The 18,140-nt window shown below is 35.0% G+C and overlaps 3 protein-coding genes across 3 annotated transcripts; 2 read left to right on the top strand and 1 right to left on the bottom strand.

The window, feature by feature from the left end:
• Positions 1-2,308: 2,308 nt before the first annotated feature.
• Positions 2,309-3,500, top strand: LOC137736543 (uncharacterized). The gene has a single exon (XM_068475794.2). The coding sequence runs from the start codon at positions 2,430-2,432 to the stop codon at positions 3,219-3,221; it is 792 nt and encodes a 263-aa protein (XP_068331895.2). The 5' UTR covers positions 2,309-2,429; the 3' UTR covers positions 3,222-3,500.
• Positions 3,501-8,877: 5,377 nt separating this feature from the next.
• On the top strand, positions 8,878-13,106 carry LOC137737407 (chaperone protein dnaJ 16). The gene is made up of 12 exons (XM_068476865.2): positions 8,878-9,469; positions 10,095-10,218; positions 10,406-10,488; positions 10,591-10,702; positions 10,784-10,888; positions 10,997-11,047; positions 11,579-11,668; positions 11,797-11,905; positions 12,018-12,166; positions 12,245-12,298; positions 12,436-12,659; positions 12,756-13,106. Exons 1-11 carry the CDS (start codon positions 9,333-9,335, stop codon positions 12,652-12,654), a joined length of 1,233 nt encoding a protein of 410 aa, XP_068332966.2. The 5' UTR covers positions 8,878-9,332; the 3' UTR covers positions 12,655-12,659; positions 12,756-13,106.
• A 114-nt stretch (positions 13,107-13,220) lies between these two features.
• LOC137737408 (peroxidase 65) lies at positions 13,221-14,531 on the bottom strand. Its single transcript, XM_068476867.2, has one exon. It carries the CDS (start codon positions 14,386-14,388, stop codon positions 13,387-13,389), a length of 1,002 nt encoding a protein of 333 aa, XP_068332968.2. The 5' UTR covers positions 14,389-14,531; the 3' UTR covers positions 13,221-13,386.
• Between the last annotated feature and the right edge of the window lie 3,609 nt (positions 14,532-18,140).

The raw sequence follows: 18,140 nt of genomic DNA, 5'->3' as shown, positions 1-18,140 counted from the left end.
TTTTAATAGGGTGGTTTAGGGGCCACCATTTGTGATCATACATCAAGTTTAAAAATATGAATCGAATTATGGACAAATCAAATGGAATTATATGAAATCAACCATTCAAAACCAACCCACCATCTCTATATGGTCTGATTTTTATTCCACAAACGATTGAAAATGATTTGATGACAGCATGTCTGGTTGGAATTGTGAATTCTTCTCCCAAAAGCAGGAAAAAAGATTTGAAATTTAGAGAAAGAGAATATGGCTTTTTTGATTGAGTACACCTATATATTTTAGATTAAGAGGAGATAAAGTTCGGTTAAACTACATAATGGACAACATAATTTAGTATCGAATCGTCATCTACGAATTCGAACCTAAGATATCTCACTTACAAGTAAGAAGGAATACCCCAAACCGTAATACTAAATGACAAGAGAACACGATTTGAGAGAGAGAGAGAGAGAGAGAGAGAGAGAGAGAGAGTGGAAAGAAATAGAAGGAGTGAGAATTTGATGAGCATGAGAAAAATATCAATTGGTGGAAGAAGTCCACCATGAACAAGATCTCAAGTAAAGACGACGGAATAACAACACAATATAAGTTTATAAAATCTGTGTAACCCAAAGCTACAAAATCTGGGGTCCAAACAGAACACCTGTCCACCCCAAATGCTTCTCTTAATTCATAAAAATAATATTTAGATGATGACTTGCTTCACCTGAAAACATATGCTTTTTGGGTATGAAAAATTAGGGTTTTGCCTGCTCTAACAAGATATGCCCAGATCTCATCCAAGACCCTAATTAGTATATATGCTGACCTCATTGCCCACTTCTTAAATATTCCCTTTGTTTAGCAACTAATCTGCCTTGCTATGTTCCTATTAAGTATATATTAATTCAGAAACATGGTCAAAATACACATATTTTAATTGTGTTTGTTGGTTTAGGATAATCATTCTAATTACCAAGAAGCTTCATTTTAGTGCTGATTAATCACAAAACTACAGATCCCAAAATTGTATATTAATTACATTATTGGTTTCCTGGGGTGGATGGGACTGGGCACCAACACCTGTAAAATAAACTATATTTTAATGCTCTTTTATTATTATTATTTTTTAAATATTATGATTAGGGTTCTTTGGTAGATGACAATACATGAATCCACGCATGACTCATTAAGTCGTTGTAACATAATCTAAGATATGCATTTGAGTACAGTGAAAAAGATTTTGTTGGTTGTTGCAAAGTTAACCTCCTGTTTCTTTTAAAAATTCCCATCTTTCTTTGACTTTTGTTAATTAGATGCAGTTAATTATGTTCTCAGTAACTTTAAGCATGGAATAAAGGTTTTTAAAGGACTTTTTAGCTAAAATGGTATTTGAAATTCATATAATTCTTTACTTTGATATCTGATATTAAAAAGCGATATAAGTTATTCATTCTCGAAAAGATTTGCCATTTCAACGAATCATGTGCAATTAACCCTTGCTTCATAGTTTTGAGTTTGTTCACCGTCAATCATTTTAGTATTTCTATGAAAAATCTCATTCAAATAGAAAAACAAATGGAAGGGTTGATTGGACAAAAAGTACCCTCAATTTAGTAGAGATTTTTCATAGAAAAACCAAATGACTGACGGTGGACAAACTTAAGGATCACTTCTATCGGTTTTAATGTCAAGGACCAAAGTGAGAAGTTATGTCAATCTTTGGACCATTTTGGCTAAAAAAAAACATTTTTAAAACGCCTCAGGTGGGGTTTTTATTTTTTTATTTTTTGGTAAACCAAGTGGGGGTTTATGATGGCATGTTTTATATATTCTAAATGCTATAATTATATCACATTAATTATGGTTTAATGAATAAACACTTGAACATAGCTCAATTGATTACGCAATATATCTTTCTCATATGCCAAAATTTTAAAATCGCTCTCCCCAAAGTTCAAAAATTCAATTAAAAAATTGCTCGAATAAATAAATAAATAGATTATTTCATGTTAACAATGAAACCGCACATAAATTAGTCAGAACCAAACAAATAGACTTCTTTCTTGCTTAACAATGCAAACGTACAATATGAATCCTTTGATGATGATATTGGAGAAAAGTTCCATACTTTTCCAAGTGTGCATCTACTTCTACTGTTCTACATCTAACTTAATTTGAAAGGGATTAAAAAACTGATATTTGCATGAGACGGCTTCTCCGATCTGACTTTTCTTTTTTCTGTCTTTTTTATTGGCGCCTGGTGTGCATTACTTAATACCATCATGAACATTATAAAAATCAATATAATTTGAGATGCAGTGCATCGTTGGAACCCATAGAGTTTACTATAAAAGGAAGAGAACCCAAACAACTAATCCCTACAAAACAACCACTCAAAATATCTTCTTCCTATATTTTTCCTCCCCCACATTACAAAATTAGAAATGCAATCGGAAACCTATTCCGCAGGATCTTGTGTTGAGAAGAAGCTCAGGCTTTTCGGGTTTGAACTGAATCCACTTAGGAATGAAGAAACCTCCATCAAAGGAGGAGGGTCATCAGCAGAAGGTGGTGGGGATGAAAGTGTAAATTCATCAAACTCTGTCTCACATCCGATAAAATTGGAACGATCTAGAGAGAATGAGAAGGGCTCAACAAGTGAACCAGATGACAAGAAATTCGAGTGCCAATATTGCTTCAAGGAGTTTGCAAATTCACAAGCACTCGGTGGACATCAAAATGCACACAAAAAGGAGAGAATGAAGAAGAAAAGGCTTCAGCTTCAAGCCAGAAAAGCCAGCATCAACTGTTACCTCCAGCCTTTCCAAACCTTCCACCACCAGGGTTCTACAGCGGCAGCGTCGTGGTTCTACGACCCTTCCTCGTGTCTCAGTTCTGACCATTCATTCACCCTTCACGAAGAGTCCCAGATCAGTTTCATCCCGTTCGATCAAAATTATGGGTCGTCGAGCGGGTCCCACTCCAAGGTTTCCAATTGGTATTCCATGCCACCTCAGCAGCAGTTTCCTCCTTGCCAGACAGGAGAACAAGATCATCTTACAAACCCTAATAAGTTTACGTTGACGCAAACGGACAGGTCGGGAGAAAGCAGGCCTGTCGTCTTCACGCCTTCCCCTTTGTCTGCTTCGACTCATCAGAGCTGTAAGCCGTTGGATCTTCAGTTAGGGCTCAGCTCGCCGGCGAAGATTCAGAGATCGTCTAGAAGTGAGGTTTAGCATGGTTGTTCATTACAAACGCTGCCATTTCTTCTCCAGTAGTTTGAGATTTTTTTATTTTTACTTTAACATCTTCCAACTTGAAACAAAGAAAAAATATATGGATTGCATTATATATATATATAGTTTGCTGACAATTGTTTTGTACTGTATTAGCAGTTGAATACTAACTCAGAATTTAAATTCAGATTTCTTGTGTACGTGGATATATAACCGGATATTGCACTTCATTCTGTTCTCAAGTTCTAATGTTAAAGGACTTTTTTCTTATCGTTTAAATTTGATATGTTGATATGGAGAAAATTATATGTTCTTTATTTGTTATGCGCGTGCTATATATATGTTTTCTTTTTCTTTCTGAAATCCAGATTAGCATCCCTAAAACAGATCTAATTTAAAAAAAAAACCTAGTGTAAAAGTGAAAGTTGATTGTAGCCACTTTATATCCGACTCAATTTTCTTTATATGACTCGAGGAGTCAACTAATTACAAGAATTATTTTCTTTTATTTTCAAGTGTGATGAACTAGGTCTTAATCTAATAATACTTCTTTTCTATCACCAGAAGTTCTTCATCTCCGTTAATGATAACAAAGCAAAAACAAACAAACAAAAATCGTGAGCCCCACAGTAATTTCTTTCAACAAAAATAAAAAACTTCGAAGTGAAATATTTCGAATAGCATAACAACAAATTTTTTTAGTGCGATTTTGGTGTTTTCGCAATTCTCTCATTTTACAAAACGTCTATTTCTCTAACAGCCCTATGAAGTATATCAATTGCCGTCTATGTACAATATTATAGCGTGTGGATTAGTGACATCGCATGTTTGTTTATTACATCAAAAACAATTCTAAACAACTAGGTTAATGTATGATAATTTGTAATTTTTTTCTTCTAATTTATTGGTTTTGACCCATTCCAGTATAATCATAATACTCTAGAAAGGATCTTGAATTCAGATCATGGAATATATGGATGTTATAATAAACAAAGAACACTGCTTAGTCGTCTACTAATTAAGTAATTAAAAACACTTAAGTATGTCTTAGTTAATTCTTAACATAAGTGTTAGTTTGAACAACCTTAATTTGTAATTAATTATAAACAACTTGTTTGAATTATTCTTGTCACTGAAATAAAGCTGATGGCTTTTTCTAGTGGCAAATAAAAGGCTTTGATTCGATGGCTTTTCTTTCACATTTTGTCATTGCTAATATAATAAGATGGAGTTGGATTCACGGTTACGATGAAGCTTTCCTTCCGTCTGATCATATCATATAGTTCATATGGTTGTAAATTAATCAAAACTAAATCCCAAAATTAATCATGCTTTTAATTAATAAAATTTAAAACTGGTAGTGGTGGTAGTCGATCGGTCCAATAACCCTCCTCACCTAATTGATTTTTTAATTGCAGATATGCTCACACTATTACTTAAAGCAGCATATCTATTAAATTATTAATTATCTATAGATTGACTTAATTGCCTTCTTAATCTTAAGTAATGCAAGTATTTATTTAAACGATGAGAAACTAAGCCTGGTACGCGTTCCATGCACATTGCATATAAAAACACCCACGTGACGTACGAAACCTTTTCCTTTTCTTTTCTTCTAATATTTATTAAATATTAACGAATGCAATTTTATATCTTAATAAGTATGTACAAGTTGTTAATTAAATAAATAAATAAGCATTTGTGTTGTTTATGGTACATATGTTTGGTCACAAATATCAAATTCAGTGGCCTGGCGTGGTTTCAATTTTATCAGTTTTGATCCCGTATTCTGTGTTTATTTTATTTTTTATTAAAAAAATACATAAGAAGATACGAAGCACCAAGATGACCTCGCTAAAATCTTATTGAGACTCTTAATATGGTCGAAGGAAAAAGAGTACCATGCACAAAGGAAAATCATTGTTCTAAAAATGTCCGATTAATTTCTAGATGTTTGAAATTAAGAGACTTATTGAATACTTGGATGAACTCTTCAACAAAAAGTAAATAACTTTCATCATCCATTTTATTTTTTCAATTTATAAGAGATTTGTTGAATATTTTAATGAACACACGTTATATACTTGTTCCTCATGTTTTTTCATAAGTTATTACCTTATAATTTATACGTCATTCTGTTTTGCAATTTATACTCTCAATACAATTATATATTTTTTTAGTATAAGTAAGTATATATTTTTTAGTATAAGTAAACTTATATATATATATGTTATATAATAAATTTAATTAAAATAAAAAAACTACTTAAGCTTTAGGCCCTGTTCGCTGCCCAATTAGCTCGTGTTATCTTTTTAGAATCTAACAAATTAGTACCATCCTTTTGAAGAAAAATTACAATTTAAGTCATGAGTGCGGCTTGGGCATAAAGAAGAGGTGTCGACGTTGGAGTTTTAGTTCAGCTGACGAAGTTGAAATGACTAAAATATCCAGTTAGTTCATTGACACAAATAATATTCAACTTGAAAGTGGTCTAGATGGCCCATATAAAGTTAACACTCAACTTTGAATGAAATCCAGACCCCAACAAATACAAAAACTTGGAATGATAGCCTAATGGGCCTCAAATCTTTAAATTCGTATCAAAATTCAGTTGGGCCTCAAAAACCTTTTTCTACAATATGGGCCTGGACAACTTAAACGAACTAGTCTCATGAGTTTTTATTTTAAGAAGATGATTTTCAGGAGTATTTTAGGCTCTCACACATCGCTTTTGATTTTTGATATTGAATAAGTCAAGCAGAAATAACGCCCGAGATTAAATGTGAGTGTGTCAAAAGCTAAAAAGATGTATTTATATATTTTTTTTATCTTCTGAATAAAAAGATAGAGAACTGAACATATGACATAAATGTATGAATGAATACTCCATTTCATATGATATATTTTTCTGGAATTGTCAAAAGAATGGATCAATGTGACGTGGATAAGGATGAGAAGGTGTTACATTACATCTCTCATTTTCGCTGTCTCACACTAACACATTAGATTAATTCTAATAAGACAAAATTGATTGCTTAATTATTTAGTGACAGTAGTTGATTCCTTAGTGCTTGATTAGGCAGTGGGTCGCCCTCTTAACGGTCTGACTTCGCCATACAAGAAAGAAACCTTCATGCCAAAGCTCACAAAAAAAAAATATATACATGTATAATATATATATATATATATATATATATATATATATATAACAAAACCATACAAAATTTGAGAACACAATTTATGTTTCTTTCAACTCATATTCATCTGCTAGTCTTTTTCTTTGTTAACTAAACCCACAAAATTCTAACTAAACCACCCAAGCACATAAATAATTAAAAAATAGCTAAACACATGTATAATATAAAAAATGCCGCAACTTGTAACTCAAATAATTAAAAGTATCTATCATTATATGAGAAGTCCAGCAAAGCATACGTCTTAGTAGGTAAATACACATCCCTCATGATGCTGGCCGATGTTGGCTATTGTTACTTAACCTTTTATTCTCTGTCATGACAGTAAACTTTCATATTATATCTCTCCATTGTTCTCTGAGCTACATATAGAATTCAGTTGTAATTATAAATTAATGATTTTTTTACCATACATTTATGCTCAAATAATTAAAATTTGCAGGGCATTGCATGTGGCTTATATTATGCAAGCCATCCACCCTCATCAAACTTTTTCTTGCATCCTAACACCTTTTATTGGTGCCACCTCCATACTTTGCCCAAATATATCTCACACATTCATACCTATTGCTTTGTTTTACGTAGGTCTAACGAACAGATCGTGTTTGTCGTCATATTCTTTATTTTAATAGATTTTGTTGTGTCAAACTCGTTATGTTACGTGTTCTCAACAAGCAATTTAATAACGACCTGACTCCTTAATGAGTTGTGTCGGTTTGTGTCAAGTTAACGAGTCAAACAAGAAATTGACATGACTAATGTCTAAACCTTACAAACATGTTGCATTCGTGTCACACCCATTATCTTAACTGGTTCTTGACCAGTAAAACAATAACAACCTGATTTGTTAATGTATCATTAACGTGTGAATCGATAATGACCAGACTCGTTAAAGAGTACCCGAAACTTATTATTTTCATATCAAATTAACAGGTCGTGCAAGAAATTTCAAAACCGTTGTACTTATATTTTTTAAAACAAAATAAATTATAAAATATTAATCGAATAAACAACAAAATTGTAGTTTCACACCAATCAGTAATTTGCAGACAACAAGAAATTTCAAGCCTGTCATATTTATGTTTAATCATATCGGCATTTCTAATTCAAGAAATAAATAATAAAATAAATAAATAAAACGAAAATAAAAGGAAAATGTTCCGCTCTCAAATTTTTTTTCAAACAAAAAGGGTGATGATAGATTATATATTATTATATTTCAATGTATGAAGCAAGCGGATCATATGATGATATTATATGCTTGAGTTTGAAGGGTCCATAAATCATACTAATAATTTAAAATTTCCCCAGAAAGAGGAAGAATAAATATTTTATCAACTTTAAACGATAAAATTTTAATTATAATTAATAAATAATCTATAAAAGCGTGAGGTCAAGTTTCTAACTCAATCCCACCCCACTGATTGCGATTTGAATCCCTTAATAGCCTTTTTAGCTTTGATTATGCCAACGAGGCAATGATCCAACCCAGCTCCCTATCACCATGAGCCTCAAGAATAGGTGTGTCTATCTTGCACTTGGTGCGCAGCGCGCACTCTTAAAAGGACATCTTCCCATCTTATACCTTTTTCATCCTCTCATATTTTTATGGTTACGGTTAGATCACGTAAATATTTTATATTAATTTTTTTTATAGAAATAATAAGACAAAAAACAATAAGAATATAAAATCTTGAGATAACTTAACCGTGACCACATAAATAGAAAAGGATGGAAAAGGTATAGGATGGGGAGGGCATACAATCCAGGTCCCTCTTAAAAAGGCACAAAGTTTTGGGTGACTTAATTTATTATGCAGAGTATGCACCGACGTATAGTGTACACAAGATTCTTGCAATTGATTGTACATTTAGTCATCAATTGTATTGGCACATGCCATAAAACGAAACATAATAAATTTATATTAAAATTGATTAGTTTTTGTGATGCACAAGTGGTGCATTTCTAATTCATTTATAATATTTTGTAATCAAACCCTTGCAAATTTTGACCTCAATCCCTTGAGACTTAAGAAGTTTCTCACCAATAATGTAAGTTTGCAAAGAGTTTGTAACTTAGTTGGCCAATAACATTCCCCTCGTACGCAAGATTCTAAGTTCAAATCTCTATCCTCTACTATCATCTGTATCAGATAAAAAATATCATAATACAAACGAACGAACATCAAGAATTTATACCAATATCGATTAGTCTTTTGTTTAGTGATGATTGTCTTCCTTTGATGTGAAAAATCCACTTACAAAACGGGATTATATTGTTAAGGTATCAAAGTCAATTAAAAATTATTATGCATTTTAATTATTTTTCAACAATGCGTTATTTACTTGAAATATTATCAAAATGACATCACGAATATTTCACATTCAACACACCTAATTGTGATTGTGAATTTGTGATCGCTTTCAAAAAATTTAGTAGTCGCATTAAGAAAATTAAATCTTGAAAAGGAACATAAAACATGCGGGATTTGTACACCACACACGCCGATCGCGTGCGAACGCTACCGTGCAAAGGAAAGGACGTTAACTTTTGCCGGTGCGTATTACGCACCCCGGCTTACGTTATCAGCAAACCCCTGCTTTTCAAATTTGTCAGGAGTTCACATTTCTTTATAACAATAAAAACCATATGACACCTAATTCCTCCCTCCATCTCTCTTGTCTCTTTCTCTCTGCTCTCTCCCGCAAGGCTCCAGCTTGGATGTGCATGGAGTCTCTCTGCCTCCTGGTTTTCTAGGTTTTTCTGATGCTCCGGTGCTGTGCGACAGTTGATTTGCCTCCGCCACTTCTTTGAAATGAGGGAAATTTTCAACCCGGAGTCGTGAATTCGGTGTTTCGGAGGTAATCGAGAGGAAATTACTAGGGTTTTGTGAAGAAATCGGCCGTTAATTTCGAAAATGCCGGGCAGCGGATCGAAGTCGGAGAAACAGGAAGCTGAGAAGCATCTCCGGCGAGACCCTTATGAGGTCCTCGGCCTCAATAGGAATTCCACCGACCAGGAAATCAAAAGTGCTTACCGAAAAATGGCTCTCAAGTATGTTCTTCTTCCATTTTATTCCTATTTGTCGATTTTTTTTATCAGCTTTTGAGTTCTGAGGTACTTTGTTAGACTTTGTTTATTTATTTTTCGATGAGTTCGAGCTTATGGCTGCAGTAATTTTTGAAGCTAATTTGTATTTAATTTCCTAAATTTGAGCTGTAGCTTATGTAATTGAGAATACCAGAGTGTGAAATTGGCCGCACAGATTCTTGTTGTTAATTGGATTGTAATAAATGCTGGTAATTTGCGTATTCCAAAGTCAAATGCAACTTAGATGCAAACAAAGACAAAGGCATGAGTTTCAGATGTTTAGGTGTTGGATTTACAGTAGAAAGATAGAAGTTTCCTAGGTACGTTGTTGCGTGAGGTCAATGAGCTTGCTATCCAAAATATGGTTTTAAATTGAATGTTCAATTTATGTGATGGGTTAGTTTAAGGCATCAGATAGCAGTTTCGTATATGTTTTTCCTCGACAATCTTGTATAATGTAAAGGATTTTGAAATTGAGCTGGGCCTTGGTCCGTGATTCCATGTTGTAGTTTGGTGCCTTGAGTGGGTTCAAATCTAACAGAGTAAAAGAGAGAAAAATTATTGATAAATGTTACATTGTATCATTCAGGTACCATCCTGACAAAAATGCTAATGACCCTAAAGCAGCTGATATCTTCAAGGAGGTCACGTTTTCTTATAATATATTGTCTGATCCAGACAAACGGCGTCAGTATGACACAGCCGGCTTTCAGGTGAGAATTTTTGGGGTGCTTATTGTTGTGCACTATTGAAGATTCATTCACCTTTGCTTTAATCATAGTCAAATTATTCATCCCACAATTTGGCCTGTTGTGAACTATGGGATTATGTCGATGCATTTTATCTTTTGGTTAACATGAATATTTTTTGTTGGACATGATTTCTTTGTTGGTTGTCTAGGCTGTTGAAACAGAAAGCCACGACTTGGAGCTAGATCTTTCAAGTTTGGGTGCTGTAAATACCATTTTTGCTGCCCTTTTTAGGTTTGGTTGGTTTATTCTGCTCTTTTTGATCTTCAGAATTTTCTTCTCTTCTCTGAATTCATGAAAGAATTCCTGATGATGTAACAATGTTTTACGCATCAGTAAACTAGGAGTGCCAATAAAGACCACCGTATCAGCTACTGTCTTGGAGGAGGCACTAAATGGCATGGTCACTGCCCGTCCACTTCCATTGGGGCACTCTATAACGAAAAAGGTAAGCTATCCTTTTTTGGCCTGGTTTATTATTTTAATTATAGTTTTCTATTTATTCATTTATATTTCTGTCTTTTAACAGGTTGAAAAGCAATGTGCTCACTTCTATTCTGTTACAATAACGGAAGCAGAAGCAAGAGCTGGATTTGTGTGCCAAGTGCAATCGTCGGACAAAAGCAAGTTCAAGGTTAAATCTTAGATCTCTTCACACATGGTTTACCTGGAAAGTAACTATTCATTTATGTTCTGCTCTTTTAACTTATCAAGTTTTGTGGACGAAATTGTCTTTTTGTAGCTATTATATTTTGATCAGGAAGAGACGGGTGGATTGAGCCTTTGCCTACAGGTACCAAGACTTTTCACCTTTAATTTTGTTTGGGTTATGAATCATTAGTGTAGCCAGGCACCACAATAAGCTTCTTCCTATGACTGAACTATAGAATTTAGATATAGAGCTAGGTGGCAGATAGGACGAATTGAAGAGCGGGATGGTTTCTTATCTTAAAAGAACATGGTCTTTCTTTTAGATAAAGTCATGTAAAATCAAGGGTTTGCATGTTAATATCATCTTCTTTCCTAATTGATCTTTCTTTGGAGTTGGAGGCGTGGAAGGGAGAATGAAAGTGGGGCTACAGTGCTATTATTTTCAATTACTGACTAATATATGCGTAAGAATTACAGTTGCATATCAGCTGCAATATTATATTGGGAACTTTCCACAATGCTTCTTATGAATAATTGTTATGGCCACTGTTAGTTTCATTCTAGACAATACTGTCCTAACTACCAACTTCTCATGTCTATAATGTTGGCTGGGGCATATGCCTGTTTTATCATGTTAGTCTAAGTTGCTCATTTGTATTTACTTCTGGTGCAGGAGGATAGTGCAAAAACAGGGAAGGTCACATCTGCTGGGATGTATTTTCTTGGTTTCCCTGTATATCGATTGGATCAAACATCCAACTCGGTGAGCTGTTGGAGTCGTAATTATTAATTCTACCTTGGAATTCCATGTTTCTAGTTTTTGTTGATATGGTTTCAGGTTTGTTATCCTAATTGTTCTTATTATGATTTCTGGAAATCTTTTGGCTCTAGATGGCTAGTGCAAAGGATCCTGATGCTGCATTCTTCAAAAAACTGGATGGGTTTCAGCCATGTGAATTAACCGAACTGAAAGCAGGCACCCATGTGTTTGCTGTTTATGGTTTGTTACTTCTGTTTAACGACTTGTATGTCCAGGTTATTATGTTTATTAGTTATACCGTACTCTGCTAAAGCTCACTACCACCTCGGTTTCATCGCAAATTTGATTGTAGGTGACAATTTTTTTAAAAGTGCAAGCTACACGATAGAAGTTCTTTCTTGTGGACCTTTTGCAGAAGAAAAGGAAAGTTTAAGGGCGGTGGAAGCTCAAATACTTTCAAAAAGAGTGGAGCTGTCCAAATTTGAAACCGAGTACAGAGAGGTCTGTACATGACACTGCATATACCCTTTGTAAATTTTAAATACCTTCACCTTAATTTTCGCATGGCTTTGTTGACAGGTTCTAGCACAATTTACAGAGATGACCTCCAGATACACACAAGAAATGCAAGAGGTGACACTCTTTATCCAATTTTATGTGAACTCCATTTGAATGTCAATGTTCAAGCATATTGGTAATATTGAACAACACTCAGTTTCCATTGTTTTCATTTTGTTTCCTTTTCCCCCTCTTTACGTTGGGTCTCTCAGATTGACGAGCTTCTCAGGCAGAGGAATGAAATTCATGCCTCTTATACTCTTGCTCCTCCAATGAAGCGGAGTTCAAGTAGGAGTAGAAATAAGGGTCAGCCTAAGGAGGTCAAAGAAGATGGTCAAGTGAGAGATAAGAAACCTTCGTTTAGAGATCGATCTAAGAAGAGCAAATGGTTCAACCTTCACTTAAAGGTTGACAAAAGAAAACCTTGCTGACCGGGGTGAGTGTCATAATTTCTTTTATTAGCTTTGCGGCCTTCCATATCGATGATACCTTGATTTTACTTTAAGAGGCGCTATGTATGCTAATGCTGCAGGGAATCAATCGGGCAGTCTCTTTCCAGTTCTTGGTTCTGGTGGTTTTGGCATCCATTTAAGCAAAGTACAAGGTGACCAGAATTGCGTTAAACAACCGCGTAAGGATATGATTTGGCTCCATTAGTCAAGCATGGCATGATGACGGCAGCTCATTGTTAATGTAAAATTCTTTAATTTTTTTTTTCTTCTTAATGCGCTTGTTATTTATCCTGTTCCTTTTGCGTCGGCATTGTCATCAAATCACACATGTAAATTGGCACAATTTGTCCGATGAACTCGTTGCGTGGGTACTAGTCATTTTGGATTAAGGAATGAAAAAGTATGGCAGGATTGTATTTGCTTCTGCACAAGCTCCCAACTGTTCTTTGCTAAGTTTATTTTGTTGTACCCGCGATTTCGCCACACGAAACAGACATTACATTAGAAGTAGTTTTCTTTTTGTTTATGAATTTGTAAGCTTGTAATTTCATAAGATACGCTTAATTGCTTGCAAAATTTGCAGGTACATGCCTGGGAGACGCAACATTTTCGTATTTGTAAACTCTACCAAAAAAAAAAAAAAAAAATTACATTGGTTACAACAGCAATAGGTGAGCTCAAATTAAGCTGAAGGTTTTCTTTTCTTCTTGTTCAAGTCTTGAGGTTGTTGAAGGCGTCGCATCGGCGGCGGACCTCGCCCTGGTTCCCAGTTTTCACGTTCATCAAGCTGACCCTTTGTATTGCCTGGACGAAATCCTCGAAAAACTTTGCCTGGTTGGTGGCATAGAGATCCACGAACGGCTTCGTACGAGGATCCGTCCCCAGGGCATGGTCTGTCGCCAGTAACCCTAGCCCCCTTTGCAAGTTTTGGAAATACAAGTTGTCGAACTTCCCCGGGGTCATGACGTCGTTGAACGCCGACATCCCGGGGTTGGTCGTGTGATTGGCGCATAGCTTCCTCAGCCCCTCCGCGTAGTTGCGGTTGAGGGCGGGGTCAATCTCCGACGTCGGACTGAATTTGAAGATGCGGTTGGCGAACTCGCTGCAGTGGGAGAAGCCGATGGTGTGGGCCCCGCTTAGGGCGACGAGGTCCTGGACAGAGAGGTTGATGGAGGCGAAGAGGTTGATGAGCTCGGAGACGGTCATGCTGGCCTTGGCGTAGTGGCCCTCCGTGCGATCGGCCCGGGAGATGAGGCCGTCCTTGCGGCCGAATAGGAGGGTGTAGTGGGGTCCCCCGACCATGTTGATAAGGTTGCGGGTGGCGGCGGCGAGGATGTCGGAGCAGGAGACGATGCCGGGGCACTGGAGCTCCAGGGCGGTCTTGATACGGGTGATCATGTCAAAGCCGTCGCCGGGGATGGCGGCGTTGATCTCGGCGTCCTTCTCCGCCTTGTTGAAGGAGTTGGAGGCGATCAGGAGGGAGGCATCGCAGCCTTCAAGGACGCAGTCGTGGAAGAAGAGGCGAAGGACGGCAGCGGCAGTAGTGGGGGTGGCCATTTGCTTTTCGATGACGACATGGTGGACGGTTTCGTGGAATTTGGGGCATGTTTGCTCGTAATAGTTTTCGGAGAGTTGGGCATGGGTCGCTGTTAGGGTGGGAATGAGAAATACTAGGGTGAGAAGGGAGAAAAGGGAATGGGAATGGAATGCCATGGTTGGTTAGTGAGAGGGATGTTGGAGATGGAGAAGTGCAGGAATCAATGGGGGGAATGTATGTTGGGTTTCCTTCTTGTGTTTGTGCGGGGTGGGGAATGGAGGGTGGGGAGAAGAAGGTATGAGAGAGTGTTGCGAATTGTTTTCTGTGGAAGAGAGGAATTACAGGGGAAGGGAGGGCTGTGCATGCATGCGGTCGACTCTGTTCTATGTGCATGGATTTGGGTTGGACTTGCGAGGGGGCATGATTTTCTACTCCCTTATTTTCGCAGTAAGTCCCCATTTTTAGTGCACCATGATTATAGGTCTATAGGACCATGATTATAGTTCTATAGGCCCAAGAATTTGTTTGACAAAGCGGAATTATTATTTGGACCACGTTTACTTTTCAACTCTTTGATAAAACGAATGTGAGATTTACATTTTGTATTTATACCATCTTAACTGAATGATTATATCAATGTTGATTTGCAACAGAAATTCTTTGTACAAGATAATGTCATGTTTTTAAGAAAGGCAAGACATCTTACAAAAACTTTTAAATTATGAGGCCATTAAGAAATCCTAGACTAGAAACCTAAGCTTTAGGTGATTATATTACACCTTCAAAGAATCAGTGATGTCAATAACCGATCAAAAGTTGAAGAAAATTTGAGTAGAAGTGAAAGAATGACATATTGCATAAGTGGTTAAGAGTATTAACTTCTGCGCTCATTATAATACATTCAAATTCCAACTCTTCGCCAAAATGAATGCCCTTAAAAGATGCATTCCATTATCTCTCCACTAAATATAAGACCCAATTACGTGTGGATATTTGACATATGAAGTTATGTGCATCTTACCTCTATTTAAGAAAATGAGACACCAAACATTGAGATAGATGATATAATTTTAGAAAAACTAATGAAAGGGGTTTGACAACTTCGAGATTTAACAAAAAGGATAAAAATGTGTTGTAAGCGAATAGTACCATAAGTGACTTTTTAGAGTAAAAATGTCATTAACGTTAGAAGTGAACAGTATCAAAACTGTTTCATTAAGACTTCCTATAATATATAGTACTCAAACATATACGTTGATTAAAGTTCCTTAAAATAAGTTGGAACTGTACGATGATTCTAGCAGATATACAATCACAATACATGTATTTTTGTGATAGAATTTGAAAATTACTGAAACTAAATACAATTGTGATGATAAGTTTTGGTTTTGAGTATATTTTGAACCTTATATAGACGATGAAAAATCTCAGAAAATGGTGCACGATTCATTGTTGTTAAATATGCAACCCGTGGTTTTTTCTTTCGCCGTGATACCTGAGCTTTTAGTTGAAATTGACTTGGTGCAGACGATTTTCTCTTACAAAATGCGCAGGTGAATCATTTTCTTCACGTGCAAATTGAAAAAAGGTCCAACTTAAGTTTGACAATTAACTCATCGGATGATGGATGCACTGGAAAATATCGCACGTTTTTTATGACTGAAATTAAGAGAAACAAGAGATTGAAAACGCTACAAATTAACACATCATCTTGCTTGCGTATTGGATTAGTTAGGCTAAATTACATATGTTCTTCCAGGTAAATTCCGTGCGATTTTTCCAATCCATGTAATACACGTTTCTTAATTATATTTTTAGGGAACATTCGTTACATTGCATATCAATATTCCACATGTTATGTCTAACAAAAATGATACTCTTATCACATATTTATACTATCAATTACATCATATTTCCAATAAAAATGAGACCTACATGCGTTGGCAGACTCGACCTCTATTAAAAAGATGGTACAATGATAATACAAATAGGTAGTAAATATAGCATTACTTTATCTATAATATAATCCATGATCAAAATAGTTCATGTATTTAAAAGTAAAATACATGCGTACATTATAATTTAAGTAAGGGGCGGATTCATGGCATCGTTTTTTTAGATAATTTTTTTTACACATGTTTTTTGTGAGACCCACTTCCTAATGTATTTTAACAACCCGAACGTCTATATTTTAAAACATCATTCATGAATTTTTCTTGCAAAAAATTAGACAAATAAAAAATTATCGAGACATTCATTTGTAGTAAAGAAAATAGAAGAATACGATTCTACAAAGATTCCCTAAACCCTTAATCCAACAGTCATATAATTTTAGATATGAGTGATTTTTAATAGACATAATCTTTAAAAAAAGAACTAAAAAATAAAGTGTTCAAATCGATAAAATACAATACAAAATAAGCTCAACAAAAATGTATGTACAAAATTATGTAAAAAAAATATGTCATAGATCTATTCCCTTTAAATAAAATAGTAACACGGTCGATTGATGTCTCAATTTCGAACGAGAATTGTCTACCCTCTCACTTCATATGCCCTTCTGTATTATTCTGTTTGTGTGGTCACGATTAAATCACGTCAATATTTTATATTACTATTCATTTTTGTCTAATTATTTTTATAAAAAATAATATAAAATATTGATATGATTTAATCATGATACACAAAACAGAAAGACACAAAATGACAACGAAAATAGAAAGGCAGACAATCGTTGTCCCTCAATTTCAACACGAAAATTCTCTTACATTTGAGAAGTCCACTAATCGAAATTTCAACACGTGACCTATTTTCCCCTCTTAGGTAGGTAGTCCCTAATCAGTACAGTTGCATGCATCTCCCTGCTGTTCCAATCTGCTCCACATAATGCGGTCGGGTCCAATCCACCACAGCCACCATTCAATTCCTCAGCCGACCTATGGTGGATAAAGTCAGAGAAACAAGAAAAAGAAACCGTATTACCATTACTAAGTGAGGTATTCATCAATTCCCCCCCTGAATTTGTGACTATTAGCCAATTTCCCCCATCAACTTTAATTTTGGTCAATTTCCCCCCTCAACTCTCATAATTAGTCAATTTCCCCCCTCAACTTTAATTTAGCCAATTTCCCCCCTCAACTCTTATAATTAGTCAATTTGCACCCTACTGTTAATTTTTTAATTTGATCATAATTAAACAAGTGTGTGTAAGGAACTAAATAAGATGTATGTTAATCATGTTCCTATATCTTTATCCTATTACAAATAGATTAAAATTTAGAATTTTACAATTTATCATAGATAGTATTATTAGTCATGATAAATCAGTATGGAGTAATTTTATTTGATTTTTGACTATACAAAATTGATAACGAAAATGATTGATGTGTAAATTTTTGTATGTGAATACAATTTTCTTTATAAAAATGAAAGCTAAGTTCAAGTAAATTGCGGAGAATCGAGATTTAGTGAAAAAATGGCTAGTCTATTCATAATTTTCGACTCCTTATTAAGAATAACCCATTTTATTGAAATAGGTATGATCCATGAGTTTATGATTGTTATTTCTTTTTGTTATTATTTCTTCTTCTACATGCTTTAAACCCGATTCATAACTTTTTCTTATAATCAACCCATATCACATACTAATTGTATTATGTTTTTGTACATTTTACCCTATATTATGCAGGTGAGTTTATGTTAATTTTAGTACTTTGTTGGAAGTTATTAGAAAGATTGAAAATTAAGAAAAGAATAGATGAAAATTAAAAATAAAAAAAGTTAATAGTAGGGTGCAAATTGACTAATTTTAAGAGTTAAGGAGGGAAATTGGCCAAATTAAAGTTGAGGGGGAAAATTGACTAATTATGAGAGTTGAGGGGGGAAATTGGCCAAAATTAAAGTTGAGGGGGAAAATTGGCCAATGGTC

Source organism: Pyrus communis, chromosome 13, assembly GCF_041283825.1.
Source record: "Pyrus communis isolate YQ-2024b chromosome 13, ASM4128382v1, whole genome shotgun sequence".
NCBI classification, from domain to species: domain Eukaryota; kingdom Viridiplantae; phylum Streptophyta; class Magnoliopsida; order Rosales; family Rosaceae; genus Pyrus; species Pyrus communis.
Note: the sequence above shows the minus strand (reverse complement) of the source record. Positions and strands in the feature narration are given on the sequence as shown.